We start from the raw sequence: 22,416 nt of genomic DNA on the forward strand, positions 1-22,416 counted from the left end.
CACCATGTCACAGAAGTAAACACATTCAGTTCCAGGTGGAGAAAGTTGCTCTGTATTTACAAATCAGTAATCGCTCACTCATTCCATAGTTGCCCTGTTTATGAAATGGAAACGTAAATCTGGATATGTTTTTATTCAAATACGACAAGCTATTTAACAATGATGAAGCCTAAATCATGCTTTTCAAACAAAAGGAAAAATCAAATTTTGCCAAAGCCAAAATTATGGGCAAAAAAAAACGACATTAAAACCAAAAATTCTTACACTTAAAAATGTTCATTCAGATACAGCCATTTTAATTGGGTCATGTTCAGTGAAGAGCATAAATAGTAGCTGACATTCTCAGACAGAGCACACGTTAGACATCACCACGATCATTGTTTAACTCAGGTTGTGGGACCTGAACTTACCATCCAAAGGCACCGATATCGGCCTTCAGGTCGCTGTCCATACAAGATCAGAACACGGCTGCTCCACCTTTAGAGGGTGCTTTTCAAGCTGGTGTTTTTTAAGCTGGTACTGACTTTTAAAGTCCTTGTTGCACTCTGAGCAGCTGAAGGGCAGGTCTCCCTTGTGTCTGAGCTGATGTTTGGTGAAAGGTGATTTGAGCCTAAATACCTTGCCACAGACGTCGCAGGTATAGTGTTTCCTTAGTTTTTTCTATGTATAAACATGTGAGAGCGCATGCTATGTTGTGTCGCCCAAGTTGTTCCACATATTTCACAAGTGTATTGTATTGGTTCATTCCTTATGGGTGCCTCAGAACTCTCAGACTCAAACTGACTCTGTTGGTCCTCAATGTCCTTGGACTCAGGTTCAGGTTCGACAGTCTGCTCCACCATTTGAGAGTGTTTTTCCAGCTGGTGTTTTTTGAGATGGTACTGCCTTTCAAAGTCCTTGTTGCACTCGGAGCAGCTGTAGGGCCGGTCTCCCTCGCAAACAATGCACTCGTGCATGTCGCGATCCTGGCGCTCCTTGAACGTCTTGCCACAGTCCGCGCACCAGTAGTCTTCTCCAACGTGTATGCGCTCATGGTAGTCACGTATTTTAGAATATAAAAACATTTTTCCGCACACTAAGCTACTGTAAGTTTTCACACTGTGTTTGAGTAGCTTGTGCTTTGTCAAGCCATTCTGATGCTTGAATTTGTTCACCACAAATATCACAACTAGAAGTCCCTTTGTGTGTTATCAAGTGACTTGTCATTCTGCCTTTCTTGGTCCCAGTCTTTCCACATATTTTACAGGTGTATCTGATGTTATATTTCTTCCTCTTTGTAGGTGCTGCAGCATCCACAATTGACACCAGCAACAGACTCTGTTCTTTCTTAAAGTCGTCGAGTCCAAGTTCTTTGGATCCCCTAGAGGCTTGACTTCGCTCTTCCTCATCACTTTTTCCTATGATATTCTGGTTGGCCTTGTGAGTCTCTGGCATCCACCCGCTGTAACCTGGAAAGGCAGTCACCAACAATACATTTTACAGGTTTGTTTCACAGTGACTCGTCATATTGTCCATTAGAAGCTAAGAGCATACAGGGCATTCAGGAAGTATTCATACCCCTTGACTTATTCCACATTTTGTTGCCGAATTCAAAATGGATGAAATATTTGTTCTCACCCATCTACACTGTACGCCATAATGACAAAGTGAAAATGTTTATACATTTTTGCATATTTATTGAAAATGAAAACTTTCACACCCTTTGCTATGAAACTCAAAATTGAGCTCAGGTGCATCCTGTTTCCATTGATCATCCTTGATGTTTCTACAACTTGATTGGATTCAACCTGTGGTAAATTCAATTGCTTGGACAAGATTTGGAAAGGCATACATACACCTGTCTATATAAAGGTCCCATAGATGACAGTGCATGTAAGAGCAAAAACCAAGACATGAGGTCAAAGGAATTGTCCGTAGAGCTCAGAGACAGGATTGTGTTGAGGCACAGATCTGGAGAAGGGTACCAAAACATTTCTGCAGCATTGAAGGTCCCCAAGAACACATGGCTTCCATCATTCTTAAATGTATGTTGTTTGGAACCACCAAGAGTCTTCCTAGAGCTGGCTGCCAGGCCAAACTGAGCAATCAGGGGAGAAGGGCCTTGGTCAGGGAGGTGACCAAGAACCCGATGATCACTCAGACAGAGCTCCAAAGTTCCTTTGTGGAGATGGGAGAACCTTCCAGAAGGACAACCATCTCTGCAGCACTCCATTTATGGTACTGTGGACAGACGGAAGCCACTTCTCATTAAAAAGGCACATGACAGCGCACTTGGAGTTTGCCAAAAGCCAGAAACAATTCTCTCTGGTCTGATGAAACCAAGATTGAACTCTTTGGGGTCACGTCTGGAGGGAACCTGGCACCATCCCTACGGCAAAGCATGGTAGTGGCTCCAAATACAGGCTTGCCAAGCTTGTAGCGTCATACCCAAGAAGACTTGAGTCTGTAATCTTTGCCAAATGTGCGTCAAAGTACTGAGTATAGGGTCTGAATACTTATGTAAATGTGATCTTTTTTTTGTTTAATACATTTGCTACACAAAAATAAAACCTGTTTTTGCATTCCCATTATGGGGTGTTGTGTAGATTGACGAGGGGGAAAAAAACAACTTCATCCATTCTAGAATAAGGCTGTAACGTAACAAAATGTCAAAAAATTCAAGGGGTCTGAATACTTCTGAATGCACTGTGTCATTGGTTGTGGGTTGGGGAACTTCGTCAGTATGGCCACTGCCCTTTAAATACTGTACGCCACACTCATTGCTTCAAGCTCACCAAATATTTTTTTGTGGGGGGGGGGGGACACTGGACGCACCTCCGTCTATATAAAGTTACCACAATGGAAAGTGCACGTGTCAGAACAGAAACTATTCCATTATGTCCAAGGTACTGTATGTAGATCTGAAAGAATTCCATCTGGGTAAGGTTAGAAAACAATTTCCAGTGTTGGAAACAGTCAAGGGCACATTGGTCTCCATCATTGGGCAATGGACAAAATACATAACTACCCAGACTCTACCAAGAACTGGTTGTCCAACCAAACTGAGCACCTGGGCAAGAACCTTGGATGGGGAGGTGACCAATAACCATCAACATAAATACAGAGTTCCTTGGCTGAGATGGGATAACCTGCTAGAACAGTCTATAGCACTTCACCAATCTGGACTTTATTTAAGAGTGGCCAGACGGAAGCCACTTCTGAGAAAAAGGCAAATTACATCACGGCTGGAGTTTACAAAAAGGCATGTGAAAGAGAGCATAAGGAAAAAGATTCTTTGGTCCGATGAGACCAACATTTTACTCTTTGGGCTGAATGCAAAGCGCTATGTCTGGAGAAAACCAGGCACAGCTCATCACCCATCTAACACCATCCCTACCATGAAGCATGGTAGTGGCAGCATCATACTATGGGGACACTTTTCAGCGGCAGGGAATGAGAGACTAGTAAGGACAGAGGGAACAATGAATGGAGTCAAATACAGACAAATCCTTGGATAGGAACCTGCTTCAGAGTGCAAATGACCTTAGACTGGTGCGAATATTTACGATCCAACAGAACAAACCCAAGTATACAGCCAATGTAAAAGTCATTGAGTGGCCCAGCTAAAGCCCAGACCAGAATCCCATTGAAAATCTGTGGAAAGACTTGAAGATCTCTGTTCACCGCCGCTCCCCATCTAATTTAACAGAGATTGAAAAAAATCTACAATGAAAAAAAGAGAAAATACCCAAATCCAGATGGGAACGTCTATCAGCTCTGCACAAGACAACACAAAGCGGTAATTTCCGCCAAAGGTGCTTCTTGAAAGTACTGACTCAGGGTCTGGTCGGCCAGGTAGGTAGGGTCAGCCGGCAGGCCAGGTAGGTAGGGTCAGCCGGCCGGCCAGGTGGGTCCGGTCGGCCGGCAATCCGGGGGAGCAGAGCCGGCCAGGTAGGTAGGGCCGGCAGGTCAGGTACATTATATATACAAAAAAATATGTGGACACCCCTTCAAATTAGCAGATTCTGCAATTTCAGCCACATCTGTTGCTGACAGGTGTAAAAACTATTACTTTTTTTTTTACATTTAAAAAATAAATAAAAAAATCACAAAGCCATGCAATCTCCATATTTGCAGTAAAATGGCCTTACTGAAGAGCTTAGTGACTTTCAACATGGCACAGTCATAGGATGCCACCTTACCATCAAGTCATTTTGTAAAAAAAAAATTCCTGCTAGAACTGCCCCAGTCAACTGTAAGTCCTGCTATTGTGAAGTGGAAACGTCCTCGGAGCAACAATGTCACAAAGTGGTAGACTACACAAGTTCACAGAATGGGACCGCTGAAGTGCGTAGCGCACAACAATCGCCTGTCCTTGGTTGCAACACTCACGAGTTCCAAACTGCCTCTGGAAGCAACGTCAGCACAGAAACGGTTTGTCGGGAGATTCGTTAAATTGGTTTCCGTGGTCGAGCAGCCACATACAAGCCTAAGATCACCATGCGCAATGCCAAGCGGCAGCTGGAGTTGCTCAAAATTGGAAACATTTCTTAAAACATGTTTTCACTTTGTCATTATTGGGTGAGAATTTTTGTATTTAATCCATTTTGAATTCAGGGTGTAACAAAACGTGGAATAAATCAAGGGGTTTGAATAATTTCTGAAGGCACTAACTCATGCTGCAGAGCTTGAACATGTAATACAATAGCTTCAACTGACCTTGAGACTCCATGACATCATCCGTTTCCTCCTGTTTAATGACCAGCGGTGCTGAACATATCTCCACTCCCTTCCAAAAGACAACCAATGGTGTTATTAACTCTTATCAGCCTTTAAGAGAGTAGATCATACAGCAACAGTTAGACAAGCATCTTGTTGCAGGGGTTTCCATTACAAAACATAATGCAGCAGGGGAATGACACCAAAATCATGGAATATATTAAATACAAACAAATATATTTGGAAGGGCATATTTTATGCTTAAATGAGAATCTTTGAAAACAGCCCTTCAAAAGGTTTATCTGTAGCCTAGATGGTATTTTGAGTTTTTATATATATATTTTTGCCCTTTTCCATTATATCCAATTGGTAGTTAGTCTTGTCCCATCGCTGCAAGTCCTGTATGGGCTCAGGAGAGTCTAAGGTCGAGAGCCATGCATCCTGTGAAACACGACCCTGCCAAGCCACACTGCTTCTTTACACACTGCTGGCTTAACCCGGAAGCCAGACGCACCAATGTGTCGGAGGAAACACCGCCCAACTTGCGACCGTGTTAGCGTGCCTGCACCCGGCCTGCCACAGGAGTCGCTAGAGCACAATGGGACAAGGACATCCTGGTAACCAAACCCTCCCCTAACCCAGACGACGCTGGGCCAATTGTGCGCCGCCTCATGGGTATCCCAGTTGCAGCCGGCTGCGACACAGACCGGGATCGATCCCGGATCTGTAGTGACGCCTCTAGCCCTGCTATGCAGTGCCTTACACCGCTGCGCCACTCGGAAAGCCCTATTGAATTTATCTAAGGGTCATTCAAAGCCTTAATATACTATTTACAGTTAAAGTCCTGCTACACATTTTTGCTGGGCGTGAGCTTGCATGGTTTTCAATTAAATATGTCTGGGCCTCGTCTCTGTGAGACATATCTACCCTTACAAAAATCACCAGCCAAACAAAGAAAAGGGCTCCACTCACCTTGTCTGTCATCTGACCAAAACTCTGCAATGGCTGTTCTTCCTCTGGTACCAGTGATGGTGGACCTGCATCTTCCACAGTAAGGTGACCTTCTAGCCAAAGACCATTGGCCTCTTGTTCATTGAGGATTTGCTCCACGACTGGGAAGTTTCTGAAACCTGATGAGGAGGGGGGGGGGGGTAACATACAAATTGAGTTTTTCTGAAAATGTTGGTCATACAGGGATAATAAGGCTCAGATTTCACAAAAACATGTAGTAGAAATATGCCATCACTCGTCATGATTGCGTATATTTAGAATAGTATTTGCAAAGCACCTTTTCACTACTGAGGGAGTAGGGTGCCCCCCTGCAGACTATAGCCATAAGGTCCAGCAGGGAGCACTAATATTCAGTCAGTAATAACAGTGCCCTCCGGGGCTGCACATTCAGGCGACTGCTTGCTTGCCTGCTAGTGTATTATTTGTCTCCTAGCTTCCTACAGACAAATAGTCAATAGGCATAACTATCTGTAAATATTTCATCTCACAGTCTTCTTGAACGCTCTCCATACTGTTCGCAGGCTTTTCTTTCCCCTTGCTATTCTCCATCGCCTGCAATTTTGTCCTCGAACTTCGGTTTTGTTCTTGCAACATTTCCACTCGAAGAGCAGCATACGTTTCTTCCATAAATTGACAAATGTCTTGCACGGCTGTTGCTGTCAAGGTTTCCATAATGAAGGCAACACGAGAACGAAAGGCATGTTCGAAAGACATAGTTAAACAAATACAAAAGTTGATGCGTGTGGTTCAACACCTGACAGTGGAAGGAAATTAGCTACTGGCGGAATGGTTGAAGAAGTGTTAGCCGTTTCCAGGGATATCGATTCTTCTTCTTCGTGTGGTTTTTCGGCACACTTACACGCTTTGTTGCGTATTGCTGCCTTTCACAGCTCGGAGTATAAATTGCAATAAATACCAGAGGAAGAGGCGAAGCGAGACGTTTTACTCAGCCCGAAATCTGTTTACGAAAGTGAGGAATTTACGAAAGGAGGAAATAATTGTCGAATATGTTCAACGAAGCATTTTATTGCTTCGTGAGACTTATTTAGCCGAATATAGGTTTTGTAATGATGAGGTTGTTACAAATGCACTGATAAGTGGACGCATAAGGAATCTCACAAACGTTGGGGGTAAAAAACAACAACAACTACAGTATATCAGAGTTGTGCCCGTTATCATCGAGATAGATATGACTCATCATGGATATAACCTGTTTTAGCATGGGCATTGCAATTGAGGTCTTCTCCCATTTCAAAGTAGTTAACCGAGTGGGGATTCCTATGAGTCGGGAACATTGAAATAGAACAGTACAGATGACAGACAAGGTGAATGGATCTTGTGCTTTGTCAGACGATTTTGTAAGGGTAGATATGTCTCACAGAGACTATTCCTAGACATACACTGCTCAAAAAAATAAAGGGAACACTGAAATAACACATCCTATATCTGAATGAATTAAATATTCTTATTAAATACTTTTTTCTTTACATAGTTGAATGTGCTGACAACAAAATCACACAAAATGTATCAATGGAAATCTAATTTATCAACCCATGGAGGTCTGGATTTGGAGTCACACTCAAAATTAAAGTGGAAAACCACACTACAGGCTGATCCAACTTTGATGTAATGTCCTTAAAACAAGTCGAAATAAGGCTCAGTAGTGTGTGTGGCCTCCACGTGCGTGTATGACCTCCCTACAACGCCTGGGCATGCTCCTGATGAGGTGGCGGATGGTCTCCTGAGGGATCTTCTTCCAGACCTGGACTAAAGCATCCGCCAACTCCTGGACAGTCTGTGGTGCAACGTGGCATTGGTGGATGGAGCGAGACATGATGTCCCAGATGTGCTCAATTGGATTCAGGTCTGGGGAACGGGCGGGCCAGTCCATAGCATCAATGCCTTCCTCTTGCAGGAACTGCTGACACACTCCAGCCACATGAGGTCTAGCATTGTCTTGCATTAGGAGGAACCCAGGGCCAACCGCACCAGCATATGGTCTCACAAGGGGTCTGAGGATCTCATCTCTACCTAATGGCAGTCAGGCTACCTCTGGCGAGCACATGGAGGGCTGTGCGGCCACCCAAAGAAATGCCACCCCACACCATGACTGATCCACCGCCAAACCGGTCATGCTGGAGGATGTTGCAGGCAGCAGAACGTTCTCCACGGCGTCCCCAGACTGTCACGTCTGTCACATGTGCTCAGCGTGAACCTGCTTTCATCTGTGAAGAGCACAGGGCGCCAGTGGCGAATTTGCCAATCTTGGTGTTCCCTGGCAAATGCCAAACGTCCTGCACGGTGTTGGGCTGTAAGCACAACCCCCACCTGTGGACGTGGTGCCCTCATGGAGTCTGTTTCTGACCGTTTGAGCAGACATATGCACATTTGTGGCCTGCTGGAGGTCATTTTGCAGGGCTCTGGCAGTGCTCCTCCTTGCACAAATGCAGAGGTAGCGGTCCTGCTGCTGGGTTGTTGCCCTCCTACGGCCTCCTCCACATCTCCTGATGTACTGATCTCCTGGTAGCGCCTCCATGCTCTGGACACTACGCTGACAGACACAGCAAACTTTCTTGCCACAACTCACATTGATGTTCCATCCTGGATGAGCTGCACTACCTGAGCCACTTGTGTGGGTTGCAGACTCCGTCTCATGCTACCACTAGAGTGAACGCACCACCAGCATTCAAGTGACCAAAACATCAGCCAGGAAGCATAGGAACTGAGAAGTGGTCTGTGGTCCCCACCTGCAGAACCACTCCTTTATTGGGGGTGTCTTGCTAATTGCCTATAATTTCCACCTGTTGCCTATTCCATTTGCACAACAGCATGTGAATTTTATTGTCAATCAGTGTTGCTTCCTAAGTGGACAGTTTGATATCACAGAAGTGTGATTGACTTGGAGTTACATTGTGTTGTTTAAGTGTTCCCTTTATTCTTTTGAGCAGTGTATAATAGATGCCCCCAATGATTCTAACTAGAAGAACAGGTCAGTCTGTGGGTATTTGTCTGTCCTGATGAAACATTGCTACATTAAACCTCTTGGGGCGTCTAAACTGCATGCCAAGTAGTCTCCTTAACTTATACATGTAGGTATTATGTCGGTATTAGCCAGATATCTACTGGGTAAACTACACTTCAATGAACCTGTGGTAGTGCATTTACCTGGGAGTCTGCGGTGGGTACGGGGAGAGGCAGGTCGGTGATGAGGCCGTAGACAGGGGCAGCAGTCACTTGAATTTCTTGTCAATATAATAGACAATCTTTATCTGCCTCCTTAAAATGTTCCTGCTGTTATCAATATTTGTGTTGTAAAATAATAAAATGTAAATATCACTGACTGATTTTTATTCCTCTCCAAATGTTTTTTTTTTTTTTAAGTTGACAAACCGAAAGGAAAGCTGTTACATTTACATTTACATTTAAGTCATTTAGCAGACGCTCTTATCCAGAGCGACTTACAAATTGGTGCATTCACCTTATGACATCCAGTAGAACAGTCACTTTACAATAGTGCAACTTATCAGTTACTGGAACAACTGATAAGTCAGAAGAAAGATCTATCAATTCCATCATTGATTTACACTAAACAAAAATATACACCAAACATGCAACAATTTCAAAGATTTTTACTGAGTTACAGTTCATAGGGAAAATCAGTCAATGGAAATAAACATATTATATTCTATGGATTTCACATAACTGGGCAGGGGCACAGCCATGGGTGGGCTTGGGAAGGCATCAAACTACACCCTTGGTAGCCAGGCCCAGCCAACAAGAATGAGTTGTTCACCTTAAATAGGCATTATTATTGCAGACAGAAATACTCCTTAGCACCCCCTCAGACGATCCCGGATGTGGAGGTCCTGGGGTGACGTGGTTTGCGGTTGAGGCAGGTTGAACGTACTGCCAAATTCTCTGAAATTATGGTGGAGGCGACTTATGGTAGAGAACTGAACATTGAATGCCAGTTGCACATTCCCTCAACTTTAGACAACATATGTGGCACTGTGTTGTGTGACCTTTTATTGTGCCCAGCACAAGAGTCATCTGTGTAATGATAACACTGTTTAATATATACTGATGAGTCAACAGGGTCAATAGAAGGTAGGCTCTGAGGGTCAGGTCTTGACACGTTCCTGAATAACATAGCAACACCTGAGGGAATGGCATCTAAAACAATTGCAAATCTTTAGGTGCGGTTACGTCACTTGCTCTGGGACCTTGTAAAGTGATAAGAATTCTTTATAACTCGAGGGTGAGTAAAATACCCTCTGCATTTACCAGTTTGCTCACCAATAGGATATTATTTCGGAACCAATATTCTAAAAACAGAGAGGTATTTTTATACAATATATCCCGATTATTCCATATATAATATCTGTGGAGAAAAATTATGTTTATAAATTAAGGACCATGACAAGAACCTGCCGATGAAAAGCAGAAAGTTTCACTGGAGCTTTGTCAATATTATAATTGCAAAACAACATGAAGTTAAGGCCACCAAAAGTAGAGAAGACATGATGAGGAATAACATTCCAGATAGAAGTGGATGGAAGTTAATTTTTCACCATGGAGTGGAGTTTAGTCCGCTAACGACAAGCCAGAATTGGAGCCGGAACCCCCGTCCGTCAGACACTCGACTGCTCGCTAGCCATCCTCTCCGCTCCGAGAGATATGACGACAAAAGTCACCTGGAGCGAAGTCCACTAGCCGACAGGCGGGGAAGTAATTGTATCCGAGCTTCCTGCACAGGCAAATAACATATACGCATAATACCTAATTTAGCAGTTCGCTGGCTTCTCCTTCCCGATGATATTCTCCATCACCTGTGACTGTCGAGCTTTGGTTTTGTTCATGCAACATTTCTACAGCACAAGTTTCTCCCATAAATTGACAAATGTCTTGCAAGGGTTTTTCTATCAACGTTTCTAAAATAGTCGCAACACGAACGCAAAGCGAGTTCGACAGACATGGTTAATTAACCTGGTAAATGTTAGCTAGTGTGCTGGAATGAAATGACAGTGGAGCCAAATCTGTTATAAATTAAACGAAACCCTTCTGTCTGTGGTGGAACATTTGAATTGCTGGTGGCCGTTTGGTTCCGGACAGCTGACGAGGTTGCCCCGGTGATATACCGTGAACACTTATCTGCCTCCTTAATTTAACCAACTTTGAATATTTGTGTTATACATGCAAAATAATAAAATTAAACGACAGGTTGAAAAAATCTTTATTCCTCTCAGAAAGCAACATGTAGGGTTGACAAATCTTTTAAAAAATACTGTTACTGAAACCCCTGATGAGTCAAGAAAAATCGAATTTCCTTCCTTTTGATCAACTGTTCTTCCACAACCCTTGCTGTCCAGATTTAAAAAAAAAAGTTTATATACACGAAAAGGGAAAATCCAATGTTGCTAAAGCAATACAATATTCAAAACAACACACAATTGCAGGTAACACAATACACCCTAAAAGCAATTGAGACCAGTGTTATACAGGTGGTTGGTGGCACCTTAATTGTGGAGGATGGGCTTGTGGTAATGGCTGGAGTGGAATAGTAGCAAATTACATTCTATTATGAGCCGTCCTCCCCTCAGACTCCCCTGGATGGTTTGTCGGGACTTATGGTTTGTTTGCAAAGCTGATGGTTGTGGCTAGATGGATAAGCTAAACCTAACTCCATTTTCCTAACCTTAACCTCATTCTCCTAACCTGCTACATTAGTCTTTCTAACCTGCTAATTAATTAGATCCTCCATTACAGCAACACTGGCAGCTTCAGAGCAAAGTGAAATCACATAAGGCACAGAGTTATTGAATTGGTGCAATTTCACACAAAATAATGGCGGGTGCCTGATTACAGGCTATGTGCATTTATGGCAGATTGAGACATGACATGTAAAATATATAATACTTCCCAAATGAAAATGTGTAACTGTTACGGAGGTTTATATCTTCTAAAACAGGGGGATTTGTTTTGAATTTCATGCTCGTTTTATTATTTAAGTGGAACATGAATTGCATCATTCAAGTCACAAGTGTGTTCTAAATTGATGGGTTTATCGATCCCTTTGCCTGGCTACCCAAACGCCACGCCAACAAAAAAGTGTATTCTCTAATGAGTTTGGATTTGAGGCCTTGCAGATTATTTCTAGAACGCAAACAACTGTTCTGATTGGTCCAAGAAACCAATTGGTGAGAATCTCCCCTTTCCACCATGGAGTCATATTAGTTTGTAGCCAAAATAGTTTGGACGGGGTGGGGTCAGAGTAAATGTAGACCACCATCGTGTTCGGTAGAGTCTCATCTTTCTCCAGGCCAAACCTTTTGTACGCTACAGCCGTTTTCCTGATAAACCTTTCGGGATGTCTCATGGTCTGACCTACACTGCTGTAGCTCGGCCACCTTCCACTGCAGATGTGGAAGGTCGCCGGATGCGGTGTATTGAGACAGTCCATGGGGGAAAAAAACTGGACTGACCAATGTAGAGATTTTCAAATACATGCAACTTAAAAGTTTAATATCAAGACATTTATATTTGAAATCTTTTTGGACATCAGAACATCTTGAGGGAATCCTATTGGAGTCAAAAAAGGATATTCATATAATAGGTAAGCTATTCAAAACTTTGCAGGGAGCCTATCCAACTGACAAACTCTTAAAAAATATATAAAAATATTGGAACCAAGAACTGAGTGCCACAGTATGTCATAATACCCAGCGGTCAAACAGAAATGAATCCAATCGTTTTTTCCACCATTCATTTTTCCCATTGGGGATTTTAGAAACACTTAAAATATGGGCTGTGTTTTGTGTAGGCTTACCCTGTGACGTTTTGATAGGTGTAAATCTCTCTAGGACAAGGTGGTGTATCAATATATTTACCCCCCCCCTAAATGAAATGCTAATTAGTTGCTAATGTGTATCATAAACTACAAATACCATGATGATCTGGAATGCCGAATCAAGGCAAGGGTAAGAATCTCTAGAATATCTATCTAATGTTAGCTAAATGTAGTAATGAATAATATTTAAATTGACAATCCATACCTTCTGGGAATGCTATAAAATCCAAAGGTTACAGGCAGAGTTAGAAAGTGTGCTGTCAGAAGTATTACAAAGTAAATAAATGTTGAACAATGGAGAGACAAAATGGTGGAGTTTGAGGCAGGGGCTGAGGGGGGTGTGAGCAGTTAGGTCTGGGCATGGTCATTATTTTTTTTAAACCATACAAAACAATGTATCATGACTGGGATGTGGCTGGTCCACCATTAGAGGGTGTTTTTCGAGCTGGTGTCTTTTGAGAAGGTACTGCCTTTCAAAGTCCTCATTGCACTCGGAGCATCTGAAGGGCCGGTCTACCTTGTAAACAATGCACTTGTGCGTATCGCGACCCTGGCGTTCTTTGAACGTCTTGCCACATCCTGAGCACCAGTAGTCTTCTCCAATGTGTTTACGTTCATGGGTGTCCGCGATTTAGGATATACAAACATCATTCCACACACACAGCAACTGCAGGGTTTTTCGCTTTTCTCCTCAACTCTATTTTCTGGGTCGACAGTCTGCTCCACCATTAGAGGGTGTTTTTCCAGCTGGTGTCTTTTGAGATGGTACTGCCTTTGAAAGGCTTCACTGCACTCTGAACAGCTGAAGGGACGTTCTCCTTTGTAATCAATGCACTCGTGCGCGTCACGATCCCCGCGCTCCCTGAACATCTCACCACAGTTGGAGCACCAATAGTTTTTTCCAGCGTGACCACGCTCATGCCTGTCGCGAGATGTGGCCTGCCGGAAGGTTTTTCGCACACAGAGCAACTGTAGGTTTTCACTGTGTGTTTGAATCGCTGGTGTCTGTTCAAGTAATTCTGAAACATGAATTTCTCACCACAGATATCACAGCTAAAGGGCAGCCCTGTGTGTGTTATCATGTGACTTGTCATTCTGCGTTTTTTCTCTCGGTCCTTCCACATATTTCACAGCTGTACCTTTTATTACATTTCTTCTTCGTGGGTGCCGGAGCATCCTCAGCTGACACCAGCAACAGAATCTCTTCTCTCTTGAAGTCATCGAGTCCAAGTTCTCTGGATCCCCCAGAGGCTTGACTTCTCTCTTCCTCATCACTATCTCCTGTGATATTCTGGCCGGCCTTGTGAGTGTCTGGAATATCCTTGCCATAACCTGAAAGGAAGTCACCAACAATACATTTCACAGGGATATTTCTCAGTGACAAATACAGAAGCTAAGAATAACTCATGCTGCAGAGTTGTGATTTTTGTATTAAACATGTTCAAATAATAGCGTCAATTGACCTTGAGACTCCATGTCGTCATCATCCATTTCCTCCTGTTTTATGACAGGTGGTGCAGGCCATGTCTCCACCCCCTTCCAAAAGACAAGCAATGCTGTTATTAAACTGATCATACAGCAACAATTACACCAACACTTGCATTTTTAAAAATTACAAAAACAGGGGAATGACACAAATTATGGAATATATTTTACACAAATGTTTTCAGAAGGGCATTTATGTTTAAGGAGCCCTAAACATATTATCATCTGTAGCCTAGACAGTATAGAGCTTGCCTAGGTGTCATTCAAAGCCTTACTTGCAGTTACAGGCCTGCTACACAGGACTTGAAACTTTGCATGGTTTTCAATGACATCTGGCTGGGAGTAGTCAGTGCAGCTCTGAGACATATCTAAAATCGACAGCCAAACCACAAGCTAAACTCACCATGTCTGTCATCTGACCAAAAGCCTGTGATGGCTGTTCTTCCTCTGGTACCAGTGACGGTGGACCTTCGTCTTCAACAGTAAGGTGACCTTCTAGCCAAAGACCATTGGCCTCTTGTTCATTGAGGATTTGCTCCACGACTGGGAAGTCTCTCAAAACTGTTGGGGAAGCTAACATACAAGTACAGATTTTCAAAAGAGATATCGAGGCTCAGATTTCCCAAACATAGTGGACACATGCAATCATTACTCATGGCAGGATGGCGTAACTATGTTTTTCTGAGAACTAGGTTGCATTTGCTATAGCTACGTTTTACTAAAGAGGTGATAACATAGTAATCCGCCTACTAACGCTACCAGCAACAGACTGTTACCAAGGTTACTCCATGAACATTAGTCAGAAATAAGTTGCTGTAAAAAAAAGAAGCAATTCTTTCCAAGCCAGAATTGTGAATACAATGCAATTTTGCATAGTCCATTTAGCGGTGGAAAGTGTTAACCCGACTTTCTGCTGCACTAGTAGGTTCTGTTGCTTGTATTTTCTCCTGACGCATTTCACGTGATACACAATATGTAAACAATAGCCGAACATGGTCAACCAAAGCGCAATCCTTCTTATTCAACTGGGTGCGTTTGTGAAATTTACCAGGTGACTGCGTGGGACAATGTTTGGTCGGTGCTTCGGTTAAACTCGGCCATTGCTGACATATTATGCAAGTGGCGTGCGAATTGTGTTTGCATTGAAAATACGAACCAGAAAGACAAAAAAACAGACCAGCGTAGTGTCTCAGATTACCTCCAACATAAGGACAACAATCTACAGGCAACTTGTAAAATAAAGTTTATTCAACCATCTGACTTGTGACGGGACTGTTAACAAAAAGTGAGCCTAACGATACATGTTAGAGACGAGAGAAGAGTCTCCCGGAATCGTTGAGGCTCGTTAACGTTACTGTCCAGACTTGGAGCTTGAGCGTCCCCCAGACATGCGACTATTAGATATCCTCTTCGACCGGGAGATGTGTAACGTCAGTTACTGTAGGCTTCAAGTGAGTAAGTGACATGGCTAGCTAATTGTAGGCAAGCTTCCTACAGACACAGCCTATACGCATAACCAACGTAGCTAGCTCACCTGGTTTTTGAATTATCTCCATGCAGTTCGCTGGCTTCTCCTTCTCGATGTTATTTGCAATCGCCTGTAACTTTATCGAACTTTGATTTTGTTCTTGCAACATTTCCACTCGAAGAGCAGCATACGTTTCTCCCATAAGTTGACAGATGTCTTGCACGGCTTTTTCCGTCAAAGCTTCCATAATGGAGGCAACACGAGAACCAAAAGCGAGTTCGAAAGACATGGCTACAAAACTCACTAACCACGCTAAATTTGCAGTGTTAAGTTACTGTTGGAGTGTTTGAATTGCTGATAGACGTTTGGTTCCGGACAACTGACGAGGTTGCACCGGTGATATACCATAAACACTCGTTTATCTGCCTCCTCGATTTGACAAGCATATCCAGTATTTGTATTGTACATGCAAAATAAAACGAAACGATACAGGTTTTTACACATTTTTATTCCTCTCAATAAACAAGAACATATCGAGTTGACAAACCTTTAAAAAATAAATGCTGTTACTGAAACCACTGAGTCACAAATATTTCTCAATTCCATTTTGATTAACAACTCTAATACAACCCTTTCTGTCAAGACATTTTTAAGCCATAGATTGTTGTAATGTTTGAGTCACTCAAATATCGCATTAACACACTGATTTGGCTAAATGTATAGAATAAGAAAAATGAGCTTTAAACCTGCAAAATTCTCCCAGCCATCAAGGGAAGTGTGAACAGAGAAATATACTTAGAAAATAGAAGTGGGGCACAGGATGTTCCACAATGTTGTAAGGGGGGGGGGCTGGGTTTGGGAACCCCTGACATAGCTGATGGTTGTGGCTAGACGGAATAGACCTACAGCTCCATCTATTTGTTGACAACTGTGGCATTTTAGTTAAGCCTAACTCTAACCCTTTTCTTAACCTACTACATTAATTATCCTAACCGGCTGCGTTAGTTCTCCTAACCTGCTATATAAACAAACCATAAGTCCAGACAAATCATCAGTATACCCAAGAGTGTGTCCCGAAGTAGACAGTTTATTGATCCCCTCGCCTCTCTTTGGAAGTCACCCTCGGGAGTTGACAGCAACACGTGACAACAGAGGGCCCTCCGAGTGAGTTGGTAGGGGTGAGGGGGTGGTTTGGGAATCACAGTCTATCCACGTTAAATGCTGCATATTTTGGCTCAATCGGAAACGTAATTTCAAACGTGAAGCACGCTGTAACAGTCCAGATCGAATCTAGGCCCAACATGAAGTTAGTTGTGCAGTAAAGGTCAGAGATGCGATATCCTGCCTGTGTGGGGTTGAATCCCAGTCCCATCACTGTTCTACACACTATTTCCAACATTATCCATCACCCCTTCATTCAAATCCATGTCTATCCTTTTTGTACTGAACAAAACAAATTAATTCAGTTGAAGCCATTTCACTTGTCAACTTAACCCGAGTTTGTTACTGGAACCTTTCCACCTAACGTACTCATATCAGCCTTAGGGTCATTGTCATTTGAAGGCTGTGCTCCCTGTACTACCGTCGCAGTATCATGACCGGGACGTGTCTGGTTCACCATTAGAGGGTGTTTTTCCAGCCGGTGTCTTTTGAGATGGTACTGCCTTTCAAAGTCCTCATTGCACTCTGAGCATCTGAAGGGTCGGTCTCGCTTGTAAACAGTGCACTTGTGCTCATCGCGATCCCCTCGCTCCTTGAACGTCTTGTCACATCCTGAGCACCAGAAGTCTTCTCCAATGTGTTTGCATTCATGGTTGTCACGCATTTTAGGAAATACAAACCTCATTCCACACGTAGAGCAACTGTATGGTTCTATTTTCTCCTCAACACTCTTGTGTTTTCCTTGATGTTTGGCTAAACAGGTGTGGCGCTTAAAATTCTCACCACAGACATCACAACTGAAGGGCTTCTTTGTGTGTATTAACATGTGTCTGCTAATGTTGCCTTTATTCATAATAATCATACCACATATGTCACAGGTGAAACGCGTGGATGCCTCAGTCTCAGAACTCTCCGCTAACTCAAACAACTGACTCTGTTGGTCCTCAATGTCCTTGGACTCAGGTTCTGGGTCGACTGTCTGGTCCACTAATAGAGGGTGTTTTTCCAGCTGGTGTTGTTTGAGATGGTACTGCCTTTCAAAGTCCTCATTGCACTCGGAGCATCTGATGGGCTGGTCTCCTTTGTAAACAATGCACTCGTGCTCCTGACGCTCCTTGAACTTCTTGCCACAGTCTGAACAACAATAGTCTTCTCCAACATGTTTGCGCTCATGGTTGTTGCGCATTTTAGAATACACAAACATCATTCCGCACACAGTGCAACTGTAGGGTTTTTCTACTTTCTCCTCAACTTTCGCGTGTTTGCCCTGATGTCGGGTGAATTGGGCTTTGCGCTTAAAATTCTCACCACAGATATCGCAACTAAAGGGCTTCCTTGTGTGTGTTAACATGTGTCTGTTGATGTTGCCTTTATTCATAATAGTCATTCCACATATGTCACAGGAGAAATGTGTGGGTGCCTCAGAACTCTCAGACTCAAACTGACTCTGTTGGTCCTCAATGTCGTTGGACTCAGGTTCAGGTTCGACAGTCTGCTCCACCATTTGAGAGTGTTTTTCCAGCTGGTGTTTTTTGAGATGGTACTGCCTTTCAAAGTCCTTGTTGCACTCGGAGCAGCTGAAGGGCCGGTCTCCCTTGTAAACAATACACTCATGTGTGTCGCGTTCCTGGCGCTCCTTGAATGTCTCGCCACAGTCTGAGCACCAATAGTTTTTTCCAGTGTGACCACGCTCATGCGTGTCGCGAGATGTGACCTGCATGAACGTTTTCCGCACACAGAGCAACTGTAGATGATCCCTGTGTAGTGATTGAAGCGCTTGTGTCTGGTCAATAATTTCTGACACTGGAATTTCTCGCCACAGATATCACAGTTAAAGGGCAACCCTGTGTGCTTTCGCATGTGACTCGTCATTCTGGCTTTCTTGTTCTCAGTCTTTCCACATATTTCACAGGTGTACCTTTTATCATATTTCTTCTTTATGGGTGGAGCAGCATCCTCAGCTGACACCAGCAACGGACTCGGTTCCGTCTTGAAGTCGTCAAGTCCAAGTTCTTTGGATCCCCCAGATGATTGACTTCTCTCTTGCTCGTCACTTTCTCCTGTGATATTCTGATTGGCCCAGTGGGTCACTGGAATCCACTTGTCGTACGCTGAAGAGGAAGTCAACAACAACACACAGTGACTATAATTATTACAAGTTAGTGTAGTTGAGCTAGTCTGTGCTTTTGTATTGAACATAGATTAGAGTAAAATATGAAACTGACCTTGAGACTCCATGTCATCGTCATCCATTTCTTCCTGTTTGATGACCGGTGGTGCAGGCCATGTCTCCACCCCCTTCCAAAAGACAGCCTTTAATTAAACTAGTAATCATAAATAAAATGATACCACTAACATCAGTCATTTTAATAAAAAATAAAAAAAACCAATAGAAAACATTACAGGGGGAATAACACCAAAATAATGGAATATGTTTTAACACATCATGGAATGCACTGAGTGTACAAGACATTAAGAACACGTTCCTAATATTGAGTTGTACCCCCTTTCGCTCTCAGAACAGCCCGATTTGTCGGGTAATGGACTCTAGATTGTGTGGAAAGCGTTCCACGGGGATGCTGGCCCATGCGGACTTCAATGCTTCCAATGTGTCAAGTTGGCTGGATGTCCTTTGGGTGGTAGACCATTCTTGACACACACGGGAAACTGAAAAACCCAGCAGTTTTGCAGTTCTTGACACATACCGGTGCGCCCAGCACCTACTACCATACCCCGTTCAAAAGCACTTAAATCTTTTGTCTTGCCCGTTCACCCTCTGAAAAGACACACATACACAATCCATGTCTCAAGGCTTAAACATACTTATTTAATCTGCATTCTCTCCTATAACTATATCTCGTGCCAAATCCGGTCCGTGGCACATTGGGTTGTCAAGTCATTTTGGCATGCTTCCATACAACCCGCGATGCGCTGCACTACAAGTCACAGCAAGCACTGCCAACGCGCTGCACGCCAAACGGCAGTGCTTTGCCACACACACAGCCCTCATCCCAGACCCACAAACCAGCCAGTGCCTTGTCATATCATCACTAATGGCACTGACTGAATCATCTACCAGACCTTACATTTAAAACGTCTTGTAAGCTAAATGTTCATGCCAAGTTTGGGTTCCAATGGGTCATTGCAGCAGCCTACAGAAAATGTCATCCGAGTTGTCAAAATGTCAAAGGATTTGCACAGTTATAAATTAATAAAGGAAAATAGTTCATACAAGCAAGTAAGACTCAAAGTCAAGTAAGTACGAATCCTACAGTATATAACATACCCCACCTTGCGCTGCAACACTGCCTGGCTGGGGACTGTGCGCACAATGAAAGTAAGGCATACAAGTTGGTCTAATTTACTTTAAACTAAAGTCTGCTTAAGTGAGACATTGTTTCTTGGATATTTACATTTTTTCCACAAGGTAGGTTATTTTTTTTTCAATGTTTGCATTTCAACTTCCTCGGGAAAAGACAGCTGCTACTAGTCAGACTCACTCACAGGCACAAACATGACTCATGTAGCATTATCACGGTAACCTCCCACCCTTAAAGGGCAAGGTGAAAACATTTGTCTCATCTATGATATTTTGGTTAAAAGATTCAGGTCGTATGAAATTAAATGAAAACAATACACCACTTTACTTCTTACTAGTAATACATTTGTTTCTAACATTACAAAGCATGCTCATCCATTGTCTTGCTTTTTGTTGGTGTCATTTTAAAGAGAATATTTTGGCTGGTAAAAAAAATCTGAGTGGGTGGTAGATATTTAAATCTACCTTACAGTGGCTGGTGGACCAAAAAGTTAATTTTAGGCCCTGTTGACATCCCATCATGTTTAGGGAATGTATAAATATGCCCAGTTGCCCATTAGTTAGGCTACCACGGCTAGAAGAACTCTCAGGGACCTTGAAAGAGGGGTCTAAAAGGAGGGGGGGTTAAAGTATTTGTCTCGGTCACCAGATCTAGACCCAATTGAACACTTACGTGTGATTCTGGAGCGGCACCCGAGACAGCATTTTCCACCACTATCAACAAATACATCAAATTATGTCATTTCTCATGGATAAATGTTGCATCCCTCCAGTAGAGTTCCAGACACTTGTAGAATCTATTCCAAGGCGCATTGGAGGTGTTCTGGTGGCCCAACACCCTATTAACATAATATTTTCACATTTATTTTGGCAGTTACCTGCCTCTACCTTTACAAAATCAGCAAACTCAACTCACCATGTCTGTTGTCTGACTAAGAGGCTGTGCTGGCTCTTCTCCTTCTGGCACCAGTGAGGGTGGACCTTCGTCTTCCACAGTAGGATCACCTTCTAGCCAAAGACCATTGGCCTCTTGTTCATTGAGGATTTGCTCGACAACTGGGAAGTTTCTCAAACCTGGCGGGGAAACGAACACAAATAAAGCTTGAGATTCTGAAAATGTTGGTTATACGAGACAAACTTCAAAAACATGTAGTGGAAATATGCAATCACCAACCATGATGGTAGATATTTATCGGATAAATATATTGTATTTGTAAAGCACCTTCACTAAAACTAAAGAAATTACATTAGGAGCACAGCAATAGGCCTACTGTAGCGCTGAAGGATCAGGCGACGTCATGAATAATAGCGCTCTCGGACTTTCATAAATAGGCGACTGCTAGCTAACTAGGCGACATAGCTAGCTATTGTATATCTATCCCCACTTCCTATAGACAATTGGTATATAGGTATAATTATCGTTAGATATTTAATCTCACTGAGTTTATGAATGCGCTCCATGCAGTTCGCTGGATTCTCCACCCCTGTCCCATTCTCCATCGCCTGCAATTTTGTCCTCGAACTTTGATTTTGTTCATGCACCATTTCCACTCGAAGAGCAGCATAGGTTTCTCCCATAAGTTGACAGATGTCTTGCAAGGCTGTTGCTGTCAAAGTTTCCATAATGGAGGCAACACGACTACGAAAGGCGAGTTCGAAAGACATGGCTACAGGAGTTTACAGGAGTGAACTAGGAAATTAACTACTTGCGGAACAATTGAGTTGGTGTTAGCAGTTTCGTTCCGGACAGCTGACGAGGTGGCGCTGGTGACGTACCGTAAGTACTCGTTTATGTGCGGTGGTCACTAGTTACCACCGCCACAAAGTCATAATTGGTTATATCGTAAAGAATTTTAAAAACGAAATTTGCTTTTTGGACTTTATTTAAGGTTAGCAGTGTAGTTAATATTAGGATTAAAATACAATTTTAGAATAAATTGTAGAAATAGGCGGGATGTATGACTTTGCAGCTGTGGTAACTAGTGACGACCTTCATCGGCCTCCATTTTCCCGCAATATTTGTGTTGTATACAAAATAAGAAAAAAAACGGATTTACATCAGAAGAATCTCAATTCCATAATGAAAAATATAAACGTAGCATGTAGTGTTTCATGAGCTGAAAAAGACTCCAGAAATTGTCCAGCTTTTCCAAAAAGCTTATTCCTCTAAAACTGTGCACACATTTGTTTTACATTCCTGTTTGTGAGCATTTCTCCTTTGTCAAGATAATCCATCCACTTGCAGGTGTGGTATATCAAAAAAAGTAGATTAAACAGCGTGGTTATTACACAGGTGCATCTTGTGCTGAGGACAATAAAAGGCCACTCCAAAATGTTTTGTTCCAACACAATGCCGCAGATGTCTCAAATTGAGGGAGTGTGCAATTGGCAGGCTGACTGTAGGAATGTCCACCAGAGCTGTTGTCA

General features: G+C 42.9%; 3 protein-coding genes across 8 annotated transcripts; all 3 read right to left on the bottom strand.

Annotated features, from left to right (window-relative positions):
* Window positions 1–118: 118 nt before the first annotated feature.
* On the bottom strand, window positions 119–6,603 carry LOC127925500 (uncharacterized). Its single transcript, XM_052510457.1, has 4 exons — window positions 6,198–6,603; window positions 5,671–5,828; window positions 4,699–4,768; window positions 119–1,448 (listed from the first exon to the last, which is right to left on the bottom strand). Exons 1-4 carry the CDS (start codon window positions 6,421–6,423, stop codon window positions 1,081–1,083), a joined length of 822 nt encoding a protein of 273 aa, XP_052366417.1. The 5' UTR covers window positions 6,424–6,603; the 3' UTR covers window positions 119–1,080.
* On the bottom strand, window positions 436–1,064 carry LOC127925508 (zinc finger protein 728-like). The gene is made up of 2 exons (XM_052510464.1): window positions 759–1,064; window positions 436–660 (listed from the first exon to the last, which is right to left on the bottom strand). The coding sequence occupies exons 1-2, from the start codon at window positions 1,062–1,064 to the stop codon at window positions 436–438; spliced, it is 531 nt and encodes a 176-aa protein (XP_052366424.1).
* Window positions 6,604–10,925: 4,322 nt separating the features above from the next.
* Window positions 10,926–21,761, bottom strand: LOC118372649 (zinc finger protein 84-like). Of its 6 annotated transcripts, none has more exons than XM_052510453.1 (5): window positions 21,429–21,759; window positions 20,906–21,063; window positions 20,663–20,703; window positions 18,896–18,968; window positions 15,999–18,781 (listed from the first exon to the last, which is right to left on the bottom strand). In XM_052510453.1, the coding sequence occupies exons 1-5, from the start codon at window positions 21,652–21,654 to the stop codon at window positions 18,758–18,760; spliced, it is 522 nt and encodes a 173-aa protein (XP_052366413.1). In that variant the 5' UTR covers window positions 21,655–21,759; the 3' UTR covers window positions 15,999–18,757. The 6 variants fall into 6 exon arrangements, 5 of the variants coding, with proteins under 5 accessions (XP_052366412.1, XP_052366413.1, XP_052366410.1 ...); XM_052510450.1 differs by having other exon boundaries at window positions 21,429–21,758; XR_008121109.1 differs by lacking the exons at window positions 15,999–18,781; window positions 18,896–18,968; window positions 20,663–20,703; window positions 20,906–21,063; window positions 21,429–21,759 and adding exons at window positions 10,926–13,888; window positions 14,020–14,092; window positions 14,445–14,614; window positions 14,944–15,097.
* Between the last annotated feature and the right edge of the window lie 655 nt (window positions 21,762–22,416).

The sequence above is a fragment of the Oncorhynchus keta genome, unplaced genomic scaffold (genome assembly GCF_023373465.1).
Source record: "Oncorhynchus keta strain PuntledgeMale-10-30-2019 unplaced genomic scaffold, Oket_V2 Un_contig_5685_pilon_pilon, whole genome shotgun sequence".
Taxonomy (NCBI): Eukaryota; Metazoa; Chordata; class Actinopteri; order Salmoniformes; family Salmonidae; genus Oncorhynchus; species Oncorhynchus keta.

Bases quoted from the DNA above. Each gene is read 5' to 3' on its own strand.
- LOC127925508 (XM_052510464.1), bottom strand. From the start codon at position 1,064: ATGTTTTTATATTCTAAAATACGTGACTACCATGAGCGCATACACGTT. The intron at 661-758 runs GCACCCATAAGG...GTTTATACATAG, and splicing joins TTGAGTCTGAGAGTTCTGAG to AAAAAACTAAGGAAACACTA.
- LOC127925500 (XM_052510457.1), bottom strand. From the start codon at position 6,423: ATGTCTTTCGAACATGCCTTTCGTTCTCGTGTTGCCTTCATTATGGAA. The intron at 4,769-5,670 runs GTGAGTGGAGCC...GTCTTTTGGAAG, and splicing joins TTGGTCAGATGACAGACAAG to GGAGTGGAGATATGTTCAGC. The intron at 1,449-4,698 runs GTCAGTTGAAGC...CTGCCTTTCCAG, and splicing joins TGATGTCATGGAGTCTCAAG to GTTACAGCGGGTGGATGCCA.
- LOC118372649 (XM_052510450.1), bottom strand. From the start codon at position 18,390: ATGCAGGTCACATCTCGCGACACGCATGAGCGTGGTCACACTGGAAAA.